Genomic DNA, 19,692 nt, shown 5'->3' with positions numbered 1-19,692 from the left:
TCCCCAAAAAAGTTTGGTGAGCCACGTTTTTGAGCCTTTATCGTTTTTTGGCGTAAAAAAATGCACTTTGAATGCGATTTTCGGGCGTTCAAAAAAACTCCGTGCTTTGCTAGATCATTTTTTAAAAACTATGGTGTGTAGGCAACATCGTTTTAATGATGAAGTTGGGAAAACTTCGTTTTTTGGACATGCTGGAAAAACAACGTTTTTTTTCCATACTGAAAAATGATCGTGTGTACGCGGCATAAGGGTCCCCACTTTCAGCTGCTAAGACATCCTTATAAATGTATCCTTGCTTCTACTTCCCACAATTGTGGTTGACAGAGGGAGGTGGGGAGTCGGGACAAAACTTCATCTCATGCATACTGAAATCACTCTAAATTACGGTTTCATTTATCTTTAGTGCCCTCCTCCAGACAAGAATGGAAAATCAGAAAAACCGAACAGCAGGCAATCCTGGAGCAGCTCAGTATAACTCGGAACCCTACTTCCAGACTAACCAAAAATGTTCCCTGATCATTACTGGATCATGGCTGGTATGTAGGTCTCACAACTGTAAGATCCTATACTTTCTTGTCCCCGAGGAGGTCTTGATGGAATAGTAATCTTCCTTCCTCTTTAAAGCGGAGGTTCACCCTAAAAATCAACTTTCTACCATGCCATCCAGCATACTAGCGTCAACTAAAGTATGCCTTTATTTTTTATTTTTTTGTGCTGTACTCCGTTTAATCCTTTACTTTAGTTTCTGACTCCCGCGGGGAGTAGGCGTTCCTATGCAGAGGGAAAAATGATTGACGGCCGGCTATGGCGCGTCACGCTTCCGGAAAATAGCCGGAGTAGGACTCGGCTCTTCACGGCGCTATACGGCGCCTGCGCACAGACTAGGAGCTGACTGCGCAGGCGCCGTGAAGAGCCAAGTCCTATTTTGGCTATTTTCGGGAAGCGTGACGCGCCATAGCCGGCCGTCAATCATGTTCCCCTCTGCATAGGAACGCCTACTCCATGCGGGAGTCTGAATGGATTAAACTGTGAGTACAGCGATACAAATAAAAATAAAGGCATACTGTTGCTAACGCTAGTATGCTGGATGGCATGGTAGAGAATTTTTTTTTTTTTTTTTTTTAGGGTGAACCCCCGCTTTAAGCCTTCAAGTCCATTACTACAAGGTAGATTCTGGCCAAAATGAGAATCACGATTTTCTTGCTTAGAATAAAGATCACGATTCTCGTGGCGTAAAACCTTTCGCATTCTATAAAAAAAATTGGGCTAACTTTACTGGTTATTTTTATTTTTTTATTCATTAAAGTTATTTTTTCCAAAAGAAATTGCATTTGAAAGACCGCTGCGCAAATACAGCGTGACATAAAATATTGCAACAATCACCATTTTATTCTCTAGGGTCTCTACAAAAAATATATATATATATATATATATATATATATATATATATATATATATATATATATATATATATATATATATATATATATATATATATATATATATATAATTATAATATAATGTTTGGGGGTTCCAAGTCATTTTCTAGTAAAAAAAATTATATTCTAACTTGAAAACAACAAATGTCAAAAAAAGGTTTAGTGTTTAAGTGGTTAAACTTTCCTAATTTACATACAGAAGTCTATTCCTTTGATGTTACAATGTTTAGACTTAATGTTCCACTGATAAAGGATGTTCTGCTACTTGGTAGACTGCCCAGATTTTTTTCTTCCTTTCTTTTGATGGCTGAGAGCAGAGGTAATTTTCTTCATACAAAAGATCGGGAATTACTCTGTCAAGATCACAACGGGAAAAAATTGCGATAACGATTCTCGATGATTAATCATGCAGCTCTACTACAAGGCTTACGCTAGTTACTGCCCTACTTGCTATGTAATAGTAGTGTTGCCACCCTTGCATGAGCGCTTCCTGAGGCTGACATGGCAAAGCACAACGTTGCTATGTCATGTGTCTCTGCCCAGCCATTGTCGCCTTTTGCCTGGTTGACGGCAGCTCTGGAATGGAGTAGAAGTTTGCTGCAGCTGTTGGTCCCCCAGCGGTCACATGACTACTCTTGAACTGGATTTCACACCCCCTAATATTATCACATAATACCCTGCACTCTGCTATATCAAAATCAATTCTCTTTAATTTTGTCTGCCTTTCTTTTAACAGAATGAAATCCTTCTGGAAAAGAAAAAAAAGAAAAAGAAACGCCTGAAGCTCAAATTTCCCAGAACCGCTGAAGAGAAGCAGATGGACCTGGTGGATAAACAGAAAGCATATGCCCTTAAAGAGCAACGGCAGAAAAACTTTGTGGACCTGGCGTGTGAGTGCAATTCCGTCATCTGCTGCAGAGTGACCCCCAAACAGAAGGCCATGGTGGTAGAGTTGGTGAAGAAGTACAAGAAGGCCATCACCTTGGCCATTGGAGACGGTGCCAATGATGTCAACATGATTAAAAGTAAGAAGGAAATGGAATTTGGAGCTGAATATAGATCTGTGTTTGCAACAGTCAACCATATTCAAGAATTATTAACTTCCACCTAAAACCAGTCATACATGACCCAGTACTTGCAAATGGCGCAACCAATTTTACCTTCTCATCACTTTTCATTATTGCTTTTAGAGATTTTCTGAACGTTTCGTGGCTGTTCCTGTTTGTTCCACCCAATGTTCTTGCAATAAAACAGCAGCTGCAGTATTTCGTATTTGCGCACAATAGAATTTTTTTTTAATACCGTATATACTTGAGTATAAGCAGAGGTTTTTGTGCGGAAAAAGCTCCCCTCGGCTTATACTCGAGTCTCTCCGATCTGCATACCTGATCTCCCGCTGTTTCACGCAGTCAGCCGGTGCCCATCCAGTTTAACAAAGCCCCACCTCCTCCTCGTCCGTGATAGGTGGAACACTGGCTCACTGCTGGGAAACTGAGTGTTCCGCCTATCATGGACGAGGCGGAGGCGGGGCTTTGTTATACTGGAGGGCTGCCGGCTGACTGCATGTTACAGCGGGAGATCAGGTATGCAAATGGACACAGTGAGGCTTGAGAATGGGTACAGTGAGGCAGCAGATGGGCATTGTTGACCCTCTTTTACACTTACAGTAGCTGCTGCAGTTCCCACCCTAGGCTTATACGTTTTCCAAGTTTTTTGTGGTAAAATTAGGTGCCTCGGCTTATATTCGGGTCGGCTTGTACTCGAGTATATATGGTAATCTACTTTAGTCCCGGCAATAGTAAACAGTGTCGATCCTGACCTTTCCTGGGTCCCTAAGCAAAATGACATGTCACATTAAAGTTGAGAAGTGGGGGGCTGCCGACAGTGACATGTCACATTAAATATTACAGTTGAAAAGCGGGGGGAGGGGGTGTTCTGCTATCGGAACTGACATCTTACATTAAAGTGAGAAGCCGGGGGTGCTGACTTCTTCCCATGCAGCCAGCGAGTTGAGAAGCAGGGTGAGGGGCCGAAAATGACTTCTCACCAGGCGGGGCCTCTAGTAATTTGGGGGGCCCCCTGCAGCTTTGCGGGGCCCTAAGCGGCTTGCATAGTGAGCCTATAGGGTGGATAGGCCCTGATAGTAAATATATATAAAATATGAGTATATTGTCTTGGAATGATGCAAAATGAAGGATAAACGTTCTGGACAATTGTAAAATCAAAAAAGCATGCCACAGCAGACGGGGTAAAAAGTTGACGCGCTTCACACCAAACTTTAGTGCTTATTCATAGCTATATTGTCTTGGAACTCGTAAATTGCCTCCAAAAAGACAATTGTCAGGACTAGAAATATGGAATTTAGAAAACTCTGGAGATGGTTTGGTCTTTCGCCTTACAGTTCTCTATCTCTTTCTCAGCTGCCCATATAGGTGTTGGCATCAGTGGACAGGAAGGTATGCAAGCGGTGATGTCCAGTGACTACTCTTTCGCTCAGTTCCGATACCTACAGAGGTTGATCCTGGTCCACGGCCGCTGGTCCTACATCCGTATGTGCAAGTTCCTTGGGTTTTTCTTCTACAAAAACTTTGCATTCACGTTGGTTCACTTCTGGTATTCGTTCTTCAATGGATTTTCTGCTCAGGTAAGCGGAGCAGCCTGTATAAGTGTTGATGGGCCGGGTCACACAGGGCTGAATAATTATTTTGTTGGGCAGCAGCTCTAGAAGGAGTTGACCACACTTGGAATACCATCATGGTCAATTTAGTTGAGCTGTGTTAATGGTTTAGAATGGCTACCAATACCTTAACAGTATTGAACAGGATGGCTAGAAGATCTAGGAACTATTTCACCAAATTAAAAAGGACCATTACTGGTTTCTACAGCTGCGTGGAAACTAGGGTTGTCCCGATACCACTTTTTTAGGACCGAGTACAAGTACCGATAGTTTTTCCCCAAGTACTCGCCGATACCGAATACCGATACTTTTTTTTTTAAATGTGTCCCCAAATGCAGCCATGTCCCCCCACATATGCAGCTATGTCCCCCACTTATGCAACCATGTCCCCCCACATATGCAGCAATGTCCCCCCACATATGCAGCCATGTCCCCCATAAATCCAGCCATGTCCCCCATAAATCCAGCCATGTCCCCCATAAATCCAGCCATGTCCCCCATAAATCCAGCCATGTCCCCCACATATCCAGCCATGTCCCCCACATATGCAGCCATGTCCCCCACATATGCAGCCATGTCCCCCACATATGCAGCCATGTCCCCCCATATATCCAGCCATGTCCCCCCATATATCCAGCCATGTCCCCCCATATATCCAGCCATGTCCCCCCATATATCCAGCCATGTCCCCCCATATATCCAGCCATGTCCCCCCATATATCCAGCCATGTCCCCCATATATCCAGCCATGTCCCCCCCATATATCCAGCCATGTCCCCCCCATATATCCAGCCATGTCCCCCCATACCTAGATGCCGCCGCCCCCGCCTGGTTAATCAGCGTGCGGGGAACATTACAGCTTTCATTTGAATAGCTGTAGTGTTCCCTGCTGCGCCGCGTATAGACGCTCCCCCTTGCTCGGGATTGGACAGATCACCCGTCCAATCCCGAGCAAGGGGGAGTGTCTATACGCGGCGCGGCGGGAAACACTACAGCTATTCAAATGAAAGCTGTAATGTTCCCCGCACGCTGCTTAACCAGGCGGCGGCGTTGTTGCGGTATGCAACGGCGGCGGCATTCGTTGCGGCAGCCGCAGCGTGGGGGCGAGTATCGGATGAGGCATCGGGGGCATTTGCGGGAGTACAAGTACTCCCGCAAATACTCTGTATCGGTCCCGATACTGGTATCGGGACAACCCTAGTGGAAACCATTGATCTTTTTTTTTTTTATGTGGGCTTGAATTAATTTCTGTATGCTTGCCACATGCTATCTACATTATTCAGCAATCTTAAATGTTACTTAACATGTATTGATGTGTTTTTTTTTTTCTTTAGTTTAGGAAATGGTTAAAGAATATGTCAACACTAATGTCACATTCCTGATGTGCTTGCTGTACCATTTACTGATATGAAAATATATCCTGTTCTCTTTGTATTGCTTCCTTTGTGTGAAATCGCTGGTGTTCCTGCCAGTTCCTCTGCTTTCCTATTAAAACTGACCACACTAGGCAAAAGAGCACAGCGTGGGCAGTGTTCCAGCAGTGCTGGGAACTCAGCCTGCTCTCTTCCAAAGAACAGACTTTTGCTGACACTCCTGCACAGCCATTCACTGGGAAGTTCAGTGTACTGCTGTTTCCCTTTCCTGAGCGCCTTATACAGATGAGAATAGAGGATATGTGACCACTTATAAAAAGTTATTTTGAAATGTTCTTTTTATTTTTTTGATAAACAAATGTTTTGCCTTTCATTTCTACTTTAAACTGAATGGGTTGTTTTACAAGGTGAGGGTTTACATCCGTGGTCTCCAAACTGTCGCCCGGGGCCAGATGTGGTCCTTTGCTTCAATCTGGCCCTTTGTGCACTTATCTTCTCACTGATGCATAAATGGGGCATGATTCCTGTTACTGACATCAACAACGGTGAACTATATCTCCCATTGACACCAATGATGGGGCACTATACCTGCCACTGACACCAGAAAAGAGGCATTACTCCTATTACTGACATCAACAATGGGGGGGGTCATTTTTTCCCATTGACACCAATAATGGGGCACTATTCCTCCCACTGAAACCAATAATGGGGCACTATTCCTCCCCATAATGCCAAAGATGCACTGTTTACCCCTACTGATGACAGGACAATTTCTACTCCAAATCTTTTATGTTGATTGGACCCTGGGCAAAAAAAATCTTGGGGATATGAGATATCAGGACACAGCACAGGACTAAAACTTCAAGGGACAAGGGAATTTAAACTAGGATAGTTGTCAAGTATGAGGCAGCTGCTTTGGCCCAGGGCCCAGGGCAGCTTCCCCTTTTTCCCTGCCTTAAAGATGGTCCTATTCGGGCCCCCCTAAACTTTGAAGGACTGTAAACTGGCCATTTGTTTAGAAAGTTTGGAGATCTCTGGATTCCATATTCTTTAAGACCCCTGTTTTTTTTTGGGGGGGGGGTTTTGGCGGTCTGTCTCATTGGGGAGATTTCTCTTTACAGCTTGCCACACAGATAGCAGGAAGTAGGGGGAGATGTCGTCTAAGTGAGGGAATTTTCTTAGTTGTTGGATTTCCCGTTGGAAGATTTCCCCTCTATTCCTGTTCCTGTGACTATTCAATAATTACTGTTTTACTCACTGAATCTGATTTCCATGCTGAAAATTAAACCCAAATATTAAAAAAAAATCCTGACATTTCAGACGGTGTATGAAGATTGGTTTATTGCCTTGTACAATGTCCTGTACTCCAGCTTGCCTGTCCTTCTCGTTGGCCTTATGGATCAGGTCAGTGTCTTTATAGAACATATCAATTCAAGACATTGGTGTTTCAGCATTACAGCTCAGATTTGTGTTTTTTATTATTTTTTTTTCCCTGATTTCAAATATTTTTGTTGCAGGATGTCAGTGACAAACTGAGCCTTCGCTTTCCTCGCTTGTATATACCGGGCCAGAAGGATCTGCTGTTTAACTACAAGAAATTCTTCTTGAGTTTGTTCCATGGATTGGTGACTTCCTTGATCATCTTTTTCATACCCTACGGAGCGTTCTTGTTAACCATGGGGCAGGATGGAGAGGCCCCTTCCGATTACCAGTCATTTGCTGTGACTACGGCCACCGCACTCATCTTTACCGTCAACTTCCAGGCAAGCTGAGCTCATATAAACGCACTTTCTTTTATAATTGCGACATTGTAATTTTTATGGCGGAAAACTGGAGAGCTTATGTCTCTTGGGGGTTTTTAAATCAGCCGCTCACCCTTACTTCTGTCAATGTTGTAACAATGTCACCACCAGTGCCGGGACAAGGTCATCTAGAGTAAGGTGACCAGATTTTTTAAATTAAATCTGGGGACATATTTTTTTTTTACTAGTAATGGCAGCAATCAGACTCTCTACCCGTCGCCACCGCCCCCCGCCTCACAGCCTGTCAAGCCTTACTCTCCAGGTATTGGCTACTACTGGGTGGGGAGCGGGGGAAGATCACTCCACCAGGGAAGGTGAGGAGATAAGCAGGCAGGCGGCTGGTCGGGACTTGAGCCAAGGCAGAAGAACATGCGAGCGACGCTGAATGGGCATGCACCCGAAACTGAAGAAATATTTCCTCCGCTCCGACCAGCACATGATCATCATGAAAGGCGCACAGATAATGGAAAACATTAGCCCCCCCCCCCTAAGCTAGTAGGAGCGGGGGGTCGGGTGTAATTCAGATTTTTTTAAATTAATCCTGCACTGACTGTCCTTGAATTTGCCCCAGCCCCTTTTCAAATCCAATCTGGGGACAAAACTGGGGACAGACTTGGTCTGGGGACAGTGTCCTCAATTCAGGGACTGTCCCTGAAAACCGGGGATGTCTGGTCACCCTAATCTAGAGCCCGGGGTGAACATGCCAAACTACCCCCCCCCCCCCTCTCAAGGTGCATGAGCAATAAGTGTTGGCAAGAATATAGGACCGGTGTAGATAAAGTCTCGCCGGCCCGTGGGAGAGTTTCCAAACCATGAGATGCAATACTGGAGGGGACATAGAAAGAAAATAGTATTTGCAATATGGTTGTTAAATTCTGGCTAAAAATAAGCTCTTTGATGATCAATGGATTATAGTAAGATAAACCGTAAATTGAACCGTTTCCCAGAAGCATGGGGCTTACCTAAAAAAGTAGAGGTTCAAAAATCACCACATATGGAATAGGCATAGCTCCCAACTGTCCCTGATTTCGAGGGACTGTCCCTGATTCGGAGCAATGTCCCTCATTCTCCTCATTTGTCCCTCATTTTATTCTGATCTATAGAGTTGAATATAAAATGCACTTTGTATCTATCAAAAAGTGATTTCCACCACCAAACCTTTCTTCTGATTTCTAAAAAGCTGCATTGGTAATTTCTAAAAGTCAATATAAAGCAATAGTAGGTATAAAAAAAAAAAAAGCAAAAGTAAAAAAAGCACTGGTTAAACCCACAAATCTTTGTTTTTTTGTACAATTCTCCTTTAAGGGGTGTGGCAAGGGGTGTGTCCTATCCTGCATACTTCTGCTGATAGGTGTCCATCATTCCCACCTCAAAGTTGGGAGGTATGGGAATAGGTATTTTTAAATGGTCAGACTCATTGAACGTAACTCCAAACACGTGTGGAGGATGGTTTCCCAGCACTACAATCAAGATATATCAATACATGCTAATTCAAAACGGATCCCCAATTTTTAACATTATCCTTTGTATTTCTGTCCACTATAGGGGTGTTTAAAACCCCACTATGTGTTTGTATACTGTGCCCTCCTAGCACAAATCCTCTACCCCTAAAATTTCCTCTAAGTATAAGTACACCTCTTCCCCCACTCCAAATCTCCTCTCCCAGCGCACATCACCCCCCCTCTTCAAGCACAAATCACCCCTTCCACCTCCCAAATTTCCCCTCCTTGCATAAATACCCCCTAATCCTCCCTACTGGCATAAATGCCCTCCCCCCAAAATAAATAAATTCCCTTCCTTGCACAATGCCATTGCCCCCACCATAACACCTCTTCTAGCACAACCCCCCCCCCCCCCTCCAACACAGATCCCCCTAAATCCACCACTCCTAGCACACCCACAAAATTTTCCCTGAGTTCTCACTCCCTGGCACCCCCCCCCCCCCATATTCTCCCCTCCAACACAAATCCCCTCCCTCCCAATCTCCTCAAAGCCCTCCCACCTCACATCACATGATACCGCAGTGCCCATGCCAGCTGCCCCTCCTGGTTGAAGTGAGAGGAAACCTCCCCTAAGGGGACAACATCAAGGACCTGGTAGACCTTCTTACCTTTTTCCACTCTATCCAGCTAATTATAAGTTATATTATAAACACAATGTCCACACTATATAACACTATTAAAAGCGTACAAAAGTATTAGGAACTTGCAGAAAGACCGATTTTTTTTTTTTTTTTTTTTTTTTTTTTATAAATAAATAAAAGCCTTAAAAACAGCAGTGCTTTAAAAATAGTACTTGTACGTCCATCATTTTTGGAGGAATATATATATTTGCATTGTAAATTACAAAAAGTTGGTGACATTTTGTTTTTGGAAGTTAATGCAGCAGAATTGAAAAATAATTGTATTTCTTTAATTAACCTTTCTTTCTCTGTGCTATACCAGATTGGACTGGACACATCCTATTGGACGTTTGTGAATGCGTTCTCTGTATTTGGAAGCATTGCCATCTACTTTGGAATCACGTTTGACCTGCAGAGTGCTGGGATCCATGTCCTCTTTCCTTCCAAATTCATATTCACAGGTAGATGATTCTACCGGGGCAAGCTGGGATTTTCACTTCACCAAGTGTTATTACACAATATTCATGAGTCCGCGCTGTAATAGAAATGTAGCTGCTAGCACAAAAGTGATTTCATCCTCCTGTGTGAAGAAATCACAGAGCACCACAATCTTATAAAGTGAAAACTCACCAAAATGATATGCTGTAATGAATACAGCAGCCACAGCATGAAATTCAAGGTCGTCTCCTTTTTAATGGCACCAGGTTCCGTTCCCAACTGCAGTAAATAAAGCTCACCCAGGAGCCAAATCGATGTCAGTAATGGTGCAGTATTTTTATTAAAATAATCTGCATCAATACAGTACCAGTACAGATTAGGGGTCCACTTGGGAACGTCCAATTGGACGAAACAAGTCGGGGTGGAGACTCTGTGCTGACGTCACACCCTTGAATGACCTGGGTCGGCAGTGGCTTTCTGTGTGGGTTTTTCATTTGTTTTAGCAATTATCTTTTATCTTCAGCCACCTCAGTTCTATGGGAGATTTTCTCACTACTGATGCATAAGCTTTGCCACCCTGATTAACAGCCTGTGCTGGTGTCAAATATCAGAAAATAATTATTTGGTTGATTTGTTTCGACACCTTTCACACGGGTTAAAAATAGCGCCTGTAAAGCACCTGAAAAACGCCTCCCCTGCCACTCCAATGTGCTTTCACACTGGGACGCTGCGCTGGCAGGACATTAAAAAAAAAAAACACTCCGCTACACACACCGCTCCTAAACTGCCCCTGCCCATTGAAATGAATGGGCACCGCTGCCGAAGCGCCTGCAAAGCGCTTTGGCAGCGGCGCTACATGGGCGCATTTAACCCTTCCTTCGGCCTCTAGCGGGGGTTAAAAGCGTCCGAAAAGCACCGTTAAAACAGCTAATGCTGCCCCCGGCTCAGTGTGAAAGGGCTCTAAATATTGTATTTAGCGGTTACAGGAACTTTGCATTTTAAAAGATTTCCTAATGTTTAATTGCCCCTCTTTAACCACTTAAGGCCCCGTGCAGATATACCACAGCAGGGCGGGCTGCCTGCGTAAAATCACGTACAGGTACATGATTTCATGCAGTGGGTCTGGGTCACTCGCATACGCCCCCAGCCAATCACAGCGGGATCAAATCGGCGGGTCCGGCTGCCACCAGGACCCACCAATCGTTGACATGAAAGGCAGAACGGTGGTATGCCTATGTAAACAAGGCAGACCGCGATTCTGTGAAGGAGGAAGATGGAGATCTTGTGTATCCTCCAGTCACAGCATTCCCCTGACGGTTAGAAAGCACTCCCTAGGAACACACTTAACCCTTTGCTCGCCCCTGATGTTAATCCCTTCTCTGACGGTGTCCTTGGTACAGTAACAGTGCATATTATCTAGCACTGATCACTGTATTAATGTGTAGACATGTGCACTGATGAAAAATGTGTTGGTTTTCATTTTTTGGGGGGGGAGGGGGGTTTCCGTTTTCGGGTTATTTGTTATGATCAAAATTTGAAAATTCTGAAATTTGAAAATCCGAAAATAAGAATGAAACTCTAAAATGTCTAAATAACTGTTAAATTCTAGGTATTGGAATTTTCTTTTCAAATTTGTAACAAATTTATTAGAAGTTACGAATAATCCGAAATAATGAATGCCGCATCTAAACAAATGGAACAGAATGAATTAATAATATGTTTTATTATTATTGTTATTTATTATTCTTTACGTTCTATTCGTTTAGATACGGAATTCATTATTTTGGATAATTCGTATTTGTTACGTTCTCTAAATTTGAAAGGAATTTCCAATACCTATAATTTAATAGTTAGTAATAGTCAAGTTATTATTTTGTTAGTTATTTTTTTGGATTTTTGCTCTTTTTGAATTTTTTCAAAATTTCATAAACAAGTTCGGAACTAAACTAATTGCACATGTCTGTTAGTGTCACTGGTCCCCAAAAAGTGTCTAGTGTCAGTTAGGTGTCCAATTTTGTCCCGCCTAAAATGGCTGATTGCCACCATTACTAGTAAAAATAAATAAAAGTTCTATAAAAATATCCCATAGTTTTGTAGAAGCTATAACTTTTGCGCAAACCAACCAATATACGATTATTGTGGGTTTTTGTTTACCAAAAATATGTAGCGGAATACATATTTGCCTAAATTTATGAAGAAATACATTATTATTATTTAATTTTTTTTATTTGACGTGTTCTATAGCAGAAAGTAAAAAAAAAAAAAAAAAAAATTATATATATCTCAAAACTTTTTTCATTTCACCAAAAGCCCCCCAACAAGGCTCCTAAAGACAAAAAAGAAATAAAACTGGTAGTAAAAAAAAGAAAAAGAAAAAAAAAAAATTTTATATATATTTTTTTATATAATAATATTATTATTATATAAAATGTATTTTTTTCAAAATTGTCAGTGTTTTTTTATTCATAGCGCAAAAAATAAAAACCGCAGAGGTGTTCAAATGCCACCAAACGAAATCTGTATTTGTGGGGAAAAAAGGACATCAGTTTTATTTGGGTTTGTAAAGGCCACAAGCACAGACTTCTGGGAAGCGGTGAATGCTAGTCTCCCAGCATTCACTGCTGTATCTCGCGCATGAGCTGTGTTGACTGCGAGCAGCGCCGTCAACACTTCCCGGTTGCCATCACAACGGGTGTCGTCATTCAAAGTACACGCCCCGTTGTAAGCGGCTTCGACACAATGCAAACATCAGCGACGGCTCAGATGCCCTTATTTAAAATGGCGGAATTGGATCCCCCCTCGTCATGTGACCGGCTTGACGAGTCGCGCAATGGGGAAATTAAGCGCTAGATTACGATGGTTGGTGTTCCGCATTGTCTCCTGTCAATCATTACACTGAGCTCCCAGGAGACATTGCGGATACCTCCCAGCACACACTGGGGCGCTGGGGAAAGGGAGAGATGCACCCACTCCCGCGGGGGGAATACCCAGAACTCACAATTAAAATGTCTGATTCACGGTAATTGCATACAAACGAAAAAAATAAACAGCCATATGTATAAGTATCTGCTCCAAAGATCTTGTTAACCACTTGCTTACTGGGCACATATACCCCCCTCCTGCCCAGGTGAAATGTCAGTTTCCGGCACTGCGTCGCTTTAACTGACAATTGCGCGGTCGTGGCTCCCAAACAAAATTGACGTCCTTTTTTTCCCACAAATAGAGTTTTCTTTTGGTGGTATTTGATCGCCTCTGCGGTTTTTATTTTTTGCGCTATAAACAAAAAAAGAGCGACCATTTTGAAAAAAAAAATGATATTTTTTACTTGTTGCTATAATAAATAGCCCAATTTTTTAAAACATTTTTTTTTCTCAGTCTAGACAGATACGTATTCTACATATTTTTGGTAAAAAAAAATCAAAATAAGCGACTGGTTTGCGCAAAAGTTATAGCGCCTACAAAATAGGGGACAGAATTATTTTTTTTTATTATTATTTTTTTTACTAGTAATGGCGGCGATCTGCGATTTTTATTGGGACTGCGACATTATGGCGGACACATCGGACACTTTTGACACCATTCACATTTATACTGCGATCAGTGCTATAAATATGCACTAATTACTGTATAAATGTGACTGGCATTGAAGGGGTTAACACTAGGGGGTGAGGAAGGGGTTAAATGTGTACCCTGAATTGTGTTCTAACTGTGGGGGAAGGGGACTGACTGGGGGAGGTGACCGATCTGTGTCCCTATGTACAAGAGACACAGATCGGTCTCCTCTCTCCCTGACAGGACGTGGATTTGTGTGTTCACACACACAGATCCACGTCCATGTCTCTGAAACCGCCGATTGCGGGTGCCTGGTGGACATCGCGGCCGCCAGGCACGCACATCGGCATCTCAGTGATGCGGCGGGCACGCGGCGCGCTCGTGCGCACCCCATTGGCCAGGAGGAGCGGAGGCCGTAAAAAGACGGCCATTCAGAGATTTGGAGCCACCCTGCGGCCGTACAAAGTCGTACGGCCGTCGGGAAGTGGTTAAGCTAATTTGTGTATTGTGGGTGAACCTCCGCTTTAAGTGGTTAAAGTTAAACAATTTACATAATCGATTAGTTATTATCATTATTTTTAATATTATGATATTAAATCTGTTATATAATATGCGATTTTCTTGTCTCCAGGAGCGGCGCCAAATGCTTTACGCCAACCGTACCTCTGGCTGACTATAGCCCTGACGGTGGCGGTGTGTCTGCTTCCAGTTGTGGCCCTGAGATTCCTGTCCAAAACGATGCGGCCCTCAGAGAGCGACAAGGTAAAGCGGCCCTTTTCCTGTATTGTTGGCCAGTGTTGTATGTTCACAGCTAAACCGATACAGTTTTTCAACACCCTGAACGTCAGATAGAAAAAGTGTCGCAACACAATAATGATTCAAATATTTGAATTATTATTGTTTTGCACAACACTTTTTCTATCTGACATTTTCTAGGGTGTTGAAATGCACATGATCTTGTATGCAGCAAGTGGATTGCACAGAGAAAACCCCTTGACTAGACATGTGCAATCCGTTTTGTTTCTAATTCGTTTTTTTAGGAAAATTCGGAAATTCGTTAATTACAAATTTTTGTATTTACGAATTTTCGGACTTCCGAAAAATTTGAATTTACGAATTTTCGTATTTCTGAAAATTCGAATTTACGAATTCACGAATTTTCGTATTTTCGAAAATTTGTATTTACGAAAAAATTTCATATTTTAGAATTTTCGAAATTTCAAATTTTTCCATTTTCGAATTTTTTCCATTTTCGAATGTTTCGAATTTTTCAAATTTGGAATTTTTCAAATTTGGAATTTTTGAAAAATGTTTCAAATTTCGAATTTTTCAATTTCCGAATTTTGAATTTACGAATTTTCGTATTTACGAATTTTCGTATTTACGAATTTTCGTATTTACGAATTTTCGTATTTACGAATTTTCGTATTTACGAATTTTCGTATTTACGAATTTCGAAAATTCGAAATGGGGAAAGTTCGAAAATTTTCGAACTTCGAATTTTTCAATTTTCGAAATTTTGAATTTTTCAATTTGAAAAATTCAAAAATTGAAAAATTCGAAAATTGAAAAATTCGAAATTTCGAAAATTGAAAAATTCGAAATTTCGAAAATTGAAAAATTCGAAATTTCGAAAATTGAAAAATTCGAAATTTCGAAAATTGAAAAATTCGAAATTTCGAAAATTGAAAAATTCGAAAATTGAAAAATTCGAAATTTCGAAAATTGAAAAATTCGAAATTTCGAAAATTCTGAAATTTCCAAATTTCCGAAAATTCTTTTTTTTTTTTGTTTCATTCGTTTTTTTTTCATTTTTTCAGTTTTTTGCTTTTTCGGAAATCCGAAAATTTCCCGAATTTACGAAAAAAGCAAAACAATTTTTTTTTTCGAAATTTACGAATTTACGAAAAAATAAAAAAAACGAAAATAACAACATAAACGAAATAAACGATTTTTTTGGCAGTGCACATGTCTACCCTTGACTATGTTTTCCAAAAAATATTTGTTTTCTGAAGGTAAATCCGATTTGTGAAGATGAGTATTTTATCTTTAGGAGTCCAGGTTTTCACGTATTTATCAAACTAATCTCAAATGCTTTGCTAAAAATGCCTGTTTTTTTTTTTTTTTTACAGCGTTTCAATAGTGCAAGCTCACATTTCATATAAATTATATTACCAAAAGTATTGGGACACCTGCCTTTACACGCATCCCAGTCTTAGTCCGTAGGGTTCAATATTGCGTTGCCCACCCTTTGCAGCTTTAACAGCTTCAGCTCCTCTAGGAAGGCTGTCCACAAGGTTTAGGAGTGTCTATGGAAATGTTTGACCATTCTTCCAGAAACGCATTTGTGAGGTCGGGCATTGAGGTTTGAGGCCTAGTTTGCAGTCTCCGCTCTTATTGATCCCAAAGGTGCTCTTTGGGGTTGAGGTCAGGACTCTGTGCAGGCCAGTCAAGTCCATCCACCCGAAACTCACTCATCCATGTCTTTATGGACCTTGCTTTGTGCACTGGTGTGCAGTCATGTTGGAAGAGGAAGGGGCCATCCCCAAACTGTTCCCACAAAGATGAGAGCATGAAATTGTCCAAAATGTCTTGGTATGCTGACACCTTGACTACTTGCCGACCAGCCGCCGTCGTTTTACGGTGGCAGGTCGGTTCCCCTGCGCGAGAGCCCGTAGCTATACGTCGGCTCTTGCGCAAGTGCCCGGCGGGCGGGATCACCGCTGGGCACACGCGATCGCTCCTTACAGAGCGAGGACCGGGAGCTGTGTGTGTAAACACACAGCTCCTGGTCCTGTCAGGGAGAGAAATGCGGATCTTCTGTTCATACAATGTATGAACAGAAGATCAGTCATTTCTCCTAGTCAGTCCACCCCCCCCTACAGTTAGAACACACCCAGGGAACATACTGAACCCCTTCCCCGCCCCCTAGTGTTAACCCCTTCACTGCCAGTGGCATTTTTATAGTAGTCCAATGCATTTTTATAGCACTGATCGCTATAAAAATGCCAATGGTCCCAAAAATGTGTCAAAAGTGTCCACCATAATGTCGCAGTACCGAAAAAAAAAAAACGCTGATCGCCGCCATTACTAGAAAAAATATTAATAAAAATGCCATAAAAATACCCCCTATTTTGTAAACGCTATAACTTTTGCACAAACCAATCAATAGCTTATTGCGATTTTTTTTTTTTTTTACGTATCGGCCTAAACTGAGGAAAAAAACATTTTATATATATTTTTGGGGGATATTTATTTTAGCAAAAAGTTAAAAATATTTTTTTTCTTCAAAATTGTCGCTCTATTTTTGTTTATAGCGCAAAAACTAAAAACCACCAAAAGAAAGCTCTATATGTGGGGAAAAAAGGACGCCAATTTTGTTTGGGAGCCACGTCCCACGACCATTGTCAGTTAAAGCGACGCAGTGCCGAATCGCAAAAAGTGCTCTGGTCTTTGACCAGCAATATGGTCCGGGGGTTAAGTGGTTAAAGGGGTTGTAAAGCTTTGTGGTTTTTCACCTTAATGCATCCTATGCATTAAGGTGACAAAACCCCTTGCACTCTTGGGACCCCCAGCCCCCCTTTTTTAATTACCTGAGCCACGAAACTCCGTGGGCACGATCCCGCGATGCTTTCTCCCAGCTTGACGCAGCTCTTTATTGGCGATTGATAAGTAGGTGGAAAAAGACTGCGCAAACAATGAAAAAGGGGCGGAAAAAATACAATGCGTAATAAAAGATGTGAAAAGCTGCTACAAAAAAAGTGACAAATTTTCTAAAGTAAGGTGAGTAAAATGTAGCGCTAACCCTAATGTGATATGAAATAAACACATTAAACAATGGATGTAACTGAATACGTTCAGAACTAAATTCAAAAGTCCCACATCCCGGTCCCGGGGCGGGACCGTGTGATACACTTGGTGGCTATGTCCGCCTCTGTATCACACGGGAGCGCACCTGCAAGCTGACCCCCTTGGGAAAGCGCTTCCCAGAAGGGGGTTAGCTCTTGCGGGGAGGAGCCAACACCGCTATCGGGGGACCCCAGAAGACAAGGATCGGGGGCCACTCTGTGCAAAACGAACTGCACAATGGAGGAAAGTATGGGATGTTGTTTTTTTAAATGTTAACCCTTACAACACCTTTTAAGAGTTCCCTTCACTGGAACTAAGGGGCTAAGCCCACCCCCTGAAAAACAACCCCACATCATAATCCCCCCGCCACCAAATGATTTGGACCAGCGCACAAAGCAGGACATAAATGAGCGAGTTTGGGGTGGAGGAACTTGACTGGCCTGACCTTGACTCAATAAAACACCTTTGGGATGAGCGGAGACTGCGAGCCAGGCCTTCTCATCCAACATCGGTGTCTGACCTCACAAATGCGCTTCTGGAAGAAAAATCAAACATTCCCATAGACACACTCCTAAACCTTGTGTACAGCCTTCCCAGAAAAGTTGAAGCTGTTGCAGCTGCAAAGGGTGGGCCAACTCAATACTGAACCGTACAGACTAAGACTGGGATGCCATTAAAGTTCATGTGCGTGTAAAGGCAGGTGTCCCAATACTTTTGGTTACATAATGTATATTCAGCTCGTTCAGGATTGAGGAAGATGTTAATCTTTGATATCCTGTTCTCACAGTGGTTGTATTTTCCTGTTTTTCCAGATTCAAAAGAACAGAAAGAAGCTGAAGGCAGAGGCCCTGTGGAGGCCGCGGGCCAGTACAATCAGACGTGGTGCCGTTGGCCGCCGTTCCGCCTACGCCTTCTCCCACCAGAGAGGATACGCTGACCTCATCTCCACCGGACGCAACATTGGCGCCAAAAAACGGGCTCCACTCGACGCCGTGCTAGGCGGTAACGCAGCTGAAATGATCCACGCGGCAGGAACTTCCTGATTTAGAGACGTTCGTCCCGTTGCCTTTTTAAAGCAAATACATGCACATGAAAGTTACAATTCTATTTTTTTAAATGCTTCCCCTTCTCAGGGCTTTTTTTATACAGAGATAATCCTATTCTTACATTCTACGCTACTGGCAGATTTCTGGAGACCATGTACACAAGACTGTATTTTTTTTTTTTTAAAGAAAACTAAGCCTGCATCTTTTTCTGTGGCCAGTAGGGAGCGCCAATCATACGTGAAAGTGACACTTTAGTAATGACTTTGATCCTATGAAGACATTGGTGGCTGTGTAGTAAGGTGTACAGTGCAGACTTGTCGTTTTTTTTTTTTTGTGGAACTTTTATTTTGATCACAGCAATCTGTGAAATTGTTTACATTTTTAGCTTATTGTCTTTATTTAATGCTAATAAACTGTAGTAAATGTTTGAGCTCGATTTTTATTTTTTTTATTTTAAATCAAAAGGTTTTAAAGCTCCCTAGCCGGGGATGCAGACAGTTTGTGTCCGGGGCCGGTGGTTCTAGCCGCACATGGCCTGAAATTTCCAGACATGTCCGATTCTTCAGATGTTATTTATTACAGCAGAGATCAGCAGAACCGGTAGCAATAATTCTAGAAAACGACATCCTCTGCAACTTTAAGCCCCCATTCACACCTAGGCGTTTTGCCGCCTGTAGTGTGACGCCGCAGCAGCCCCGAGACGCTAGAGGGATGAAAACACATTGCCCTCTATGGAGATGGTTCACATCTCCACGCCGAACGCCGTACGCCTGCCGCCTGAAAAAAAGTCCCGGACCTTTTTTTCAGGCGGCTTTCGGCGTTCGGCATAGGAGATGTGAACCATCTCCATAGAGGGGGTGAGGCTGCATTCACAATCGCGGCGTTTTGTCGCCGCAAATCGCGGTACAAAACGCCGCAATTTGTCACCGCAATTCGCGGGACAAAACGCCGGGATTTTGTACGCCTAGGTGTGAATGCAGCCAAAGTGGAGGTTCACCCGAAAAGTTAATTTTTAACATTAGATTGAGGCTCATTTTGTCAAGGGGAATCGGGTGTTTTTTTTTTTAAATCGAAGCAGTAATTACCGGTTTAGAGAGCGATCTTCTCCGCCGCGTCCGGGTATGGGCTGCGTCACTGGGAGCGTTCCTATTTGATTGACAGGCTTCCGACGGTCGCATACATCGCGTCACGATTTTCCAAAAGTAGCCGAACGTCGGTGCGCAGGCGCCGTATAGAGCCGCACCGACGTTCGGCTTCTTTCGGCTACTCGATGTATGCGACCGTCGGACCGTCGGAAGCCTGTCAATCAAATAAGAACGCCCACTCCCGCAGCCCATACCCGGAAGCGGCGGAGAAGATCGCTCTCTAAAACGGTAAGTACTGCTTCGATTTTA

At 42.7% G+C, this 19,692-nt stretch overlaps 1 protein-coding gene across 1 annotated transcript in view; it reads left to right on the top strand.

The window, feature by feature from the left end:
- LOC120927100 (phospholipid-transporting ATPase IC-like) overlaps positions 1-18,734 on the top strand; it is a 184,639-nt gene extending 165,905 nt beyond the window's left edge. The window contains exons 21-28 of the mRNA XM_040337538.1: positions 404-536; positions 2,176-2,464; positions 3,860-4,083; positions 6,810-6,893; positions 7,007-7,252; positions 9,736-9,874; positions 14,035-14,165; positions 18,065-18,734. Coding sequence (XP_040193472.1) covers positions 404-536; positions 2,176-2,464; positions 3,860-4,083; positions 6,810-6,893; positions 7,007-7,252; positions 9,736-9,874; positions 14,035-14,165; positions 18,065-18,295 — 1,477 coding nt within the window. The 3' untranslated portion in view covers positions 18,296-18,734. The remainder of the gene's footprint in view (positions 1-403; positions 537-2,175; positions 2,465-3,859; positions 4,084-6,809; positions 6,894-7,006; positions 7,253-9,735; positions 9,875-14,034; positions 14,166-18,064) is intronic.
- The last annotated feature ends 958 nt before the right edge of the window (positions 18,735-19,692 follow it).

The sequence above is a fragment of the Rana temporaria genome, chromosome 1 (assembly GCF_905171775.1).
Source record: "Rana temporaria chromosome 1, aRanTem1.1, whole genome shotgun sequence".
NCBI lineage: Eukaryota > Metazoa > Chordata > Amphibia > Anura > Ranidae > Rana > Rana temporaria.
Note: the sequence above shows the minus strand (reverse complement) of the source record. Positions and strands in the feature narration are given on the sequence as shown.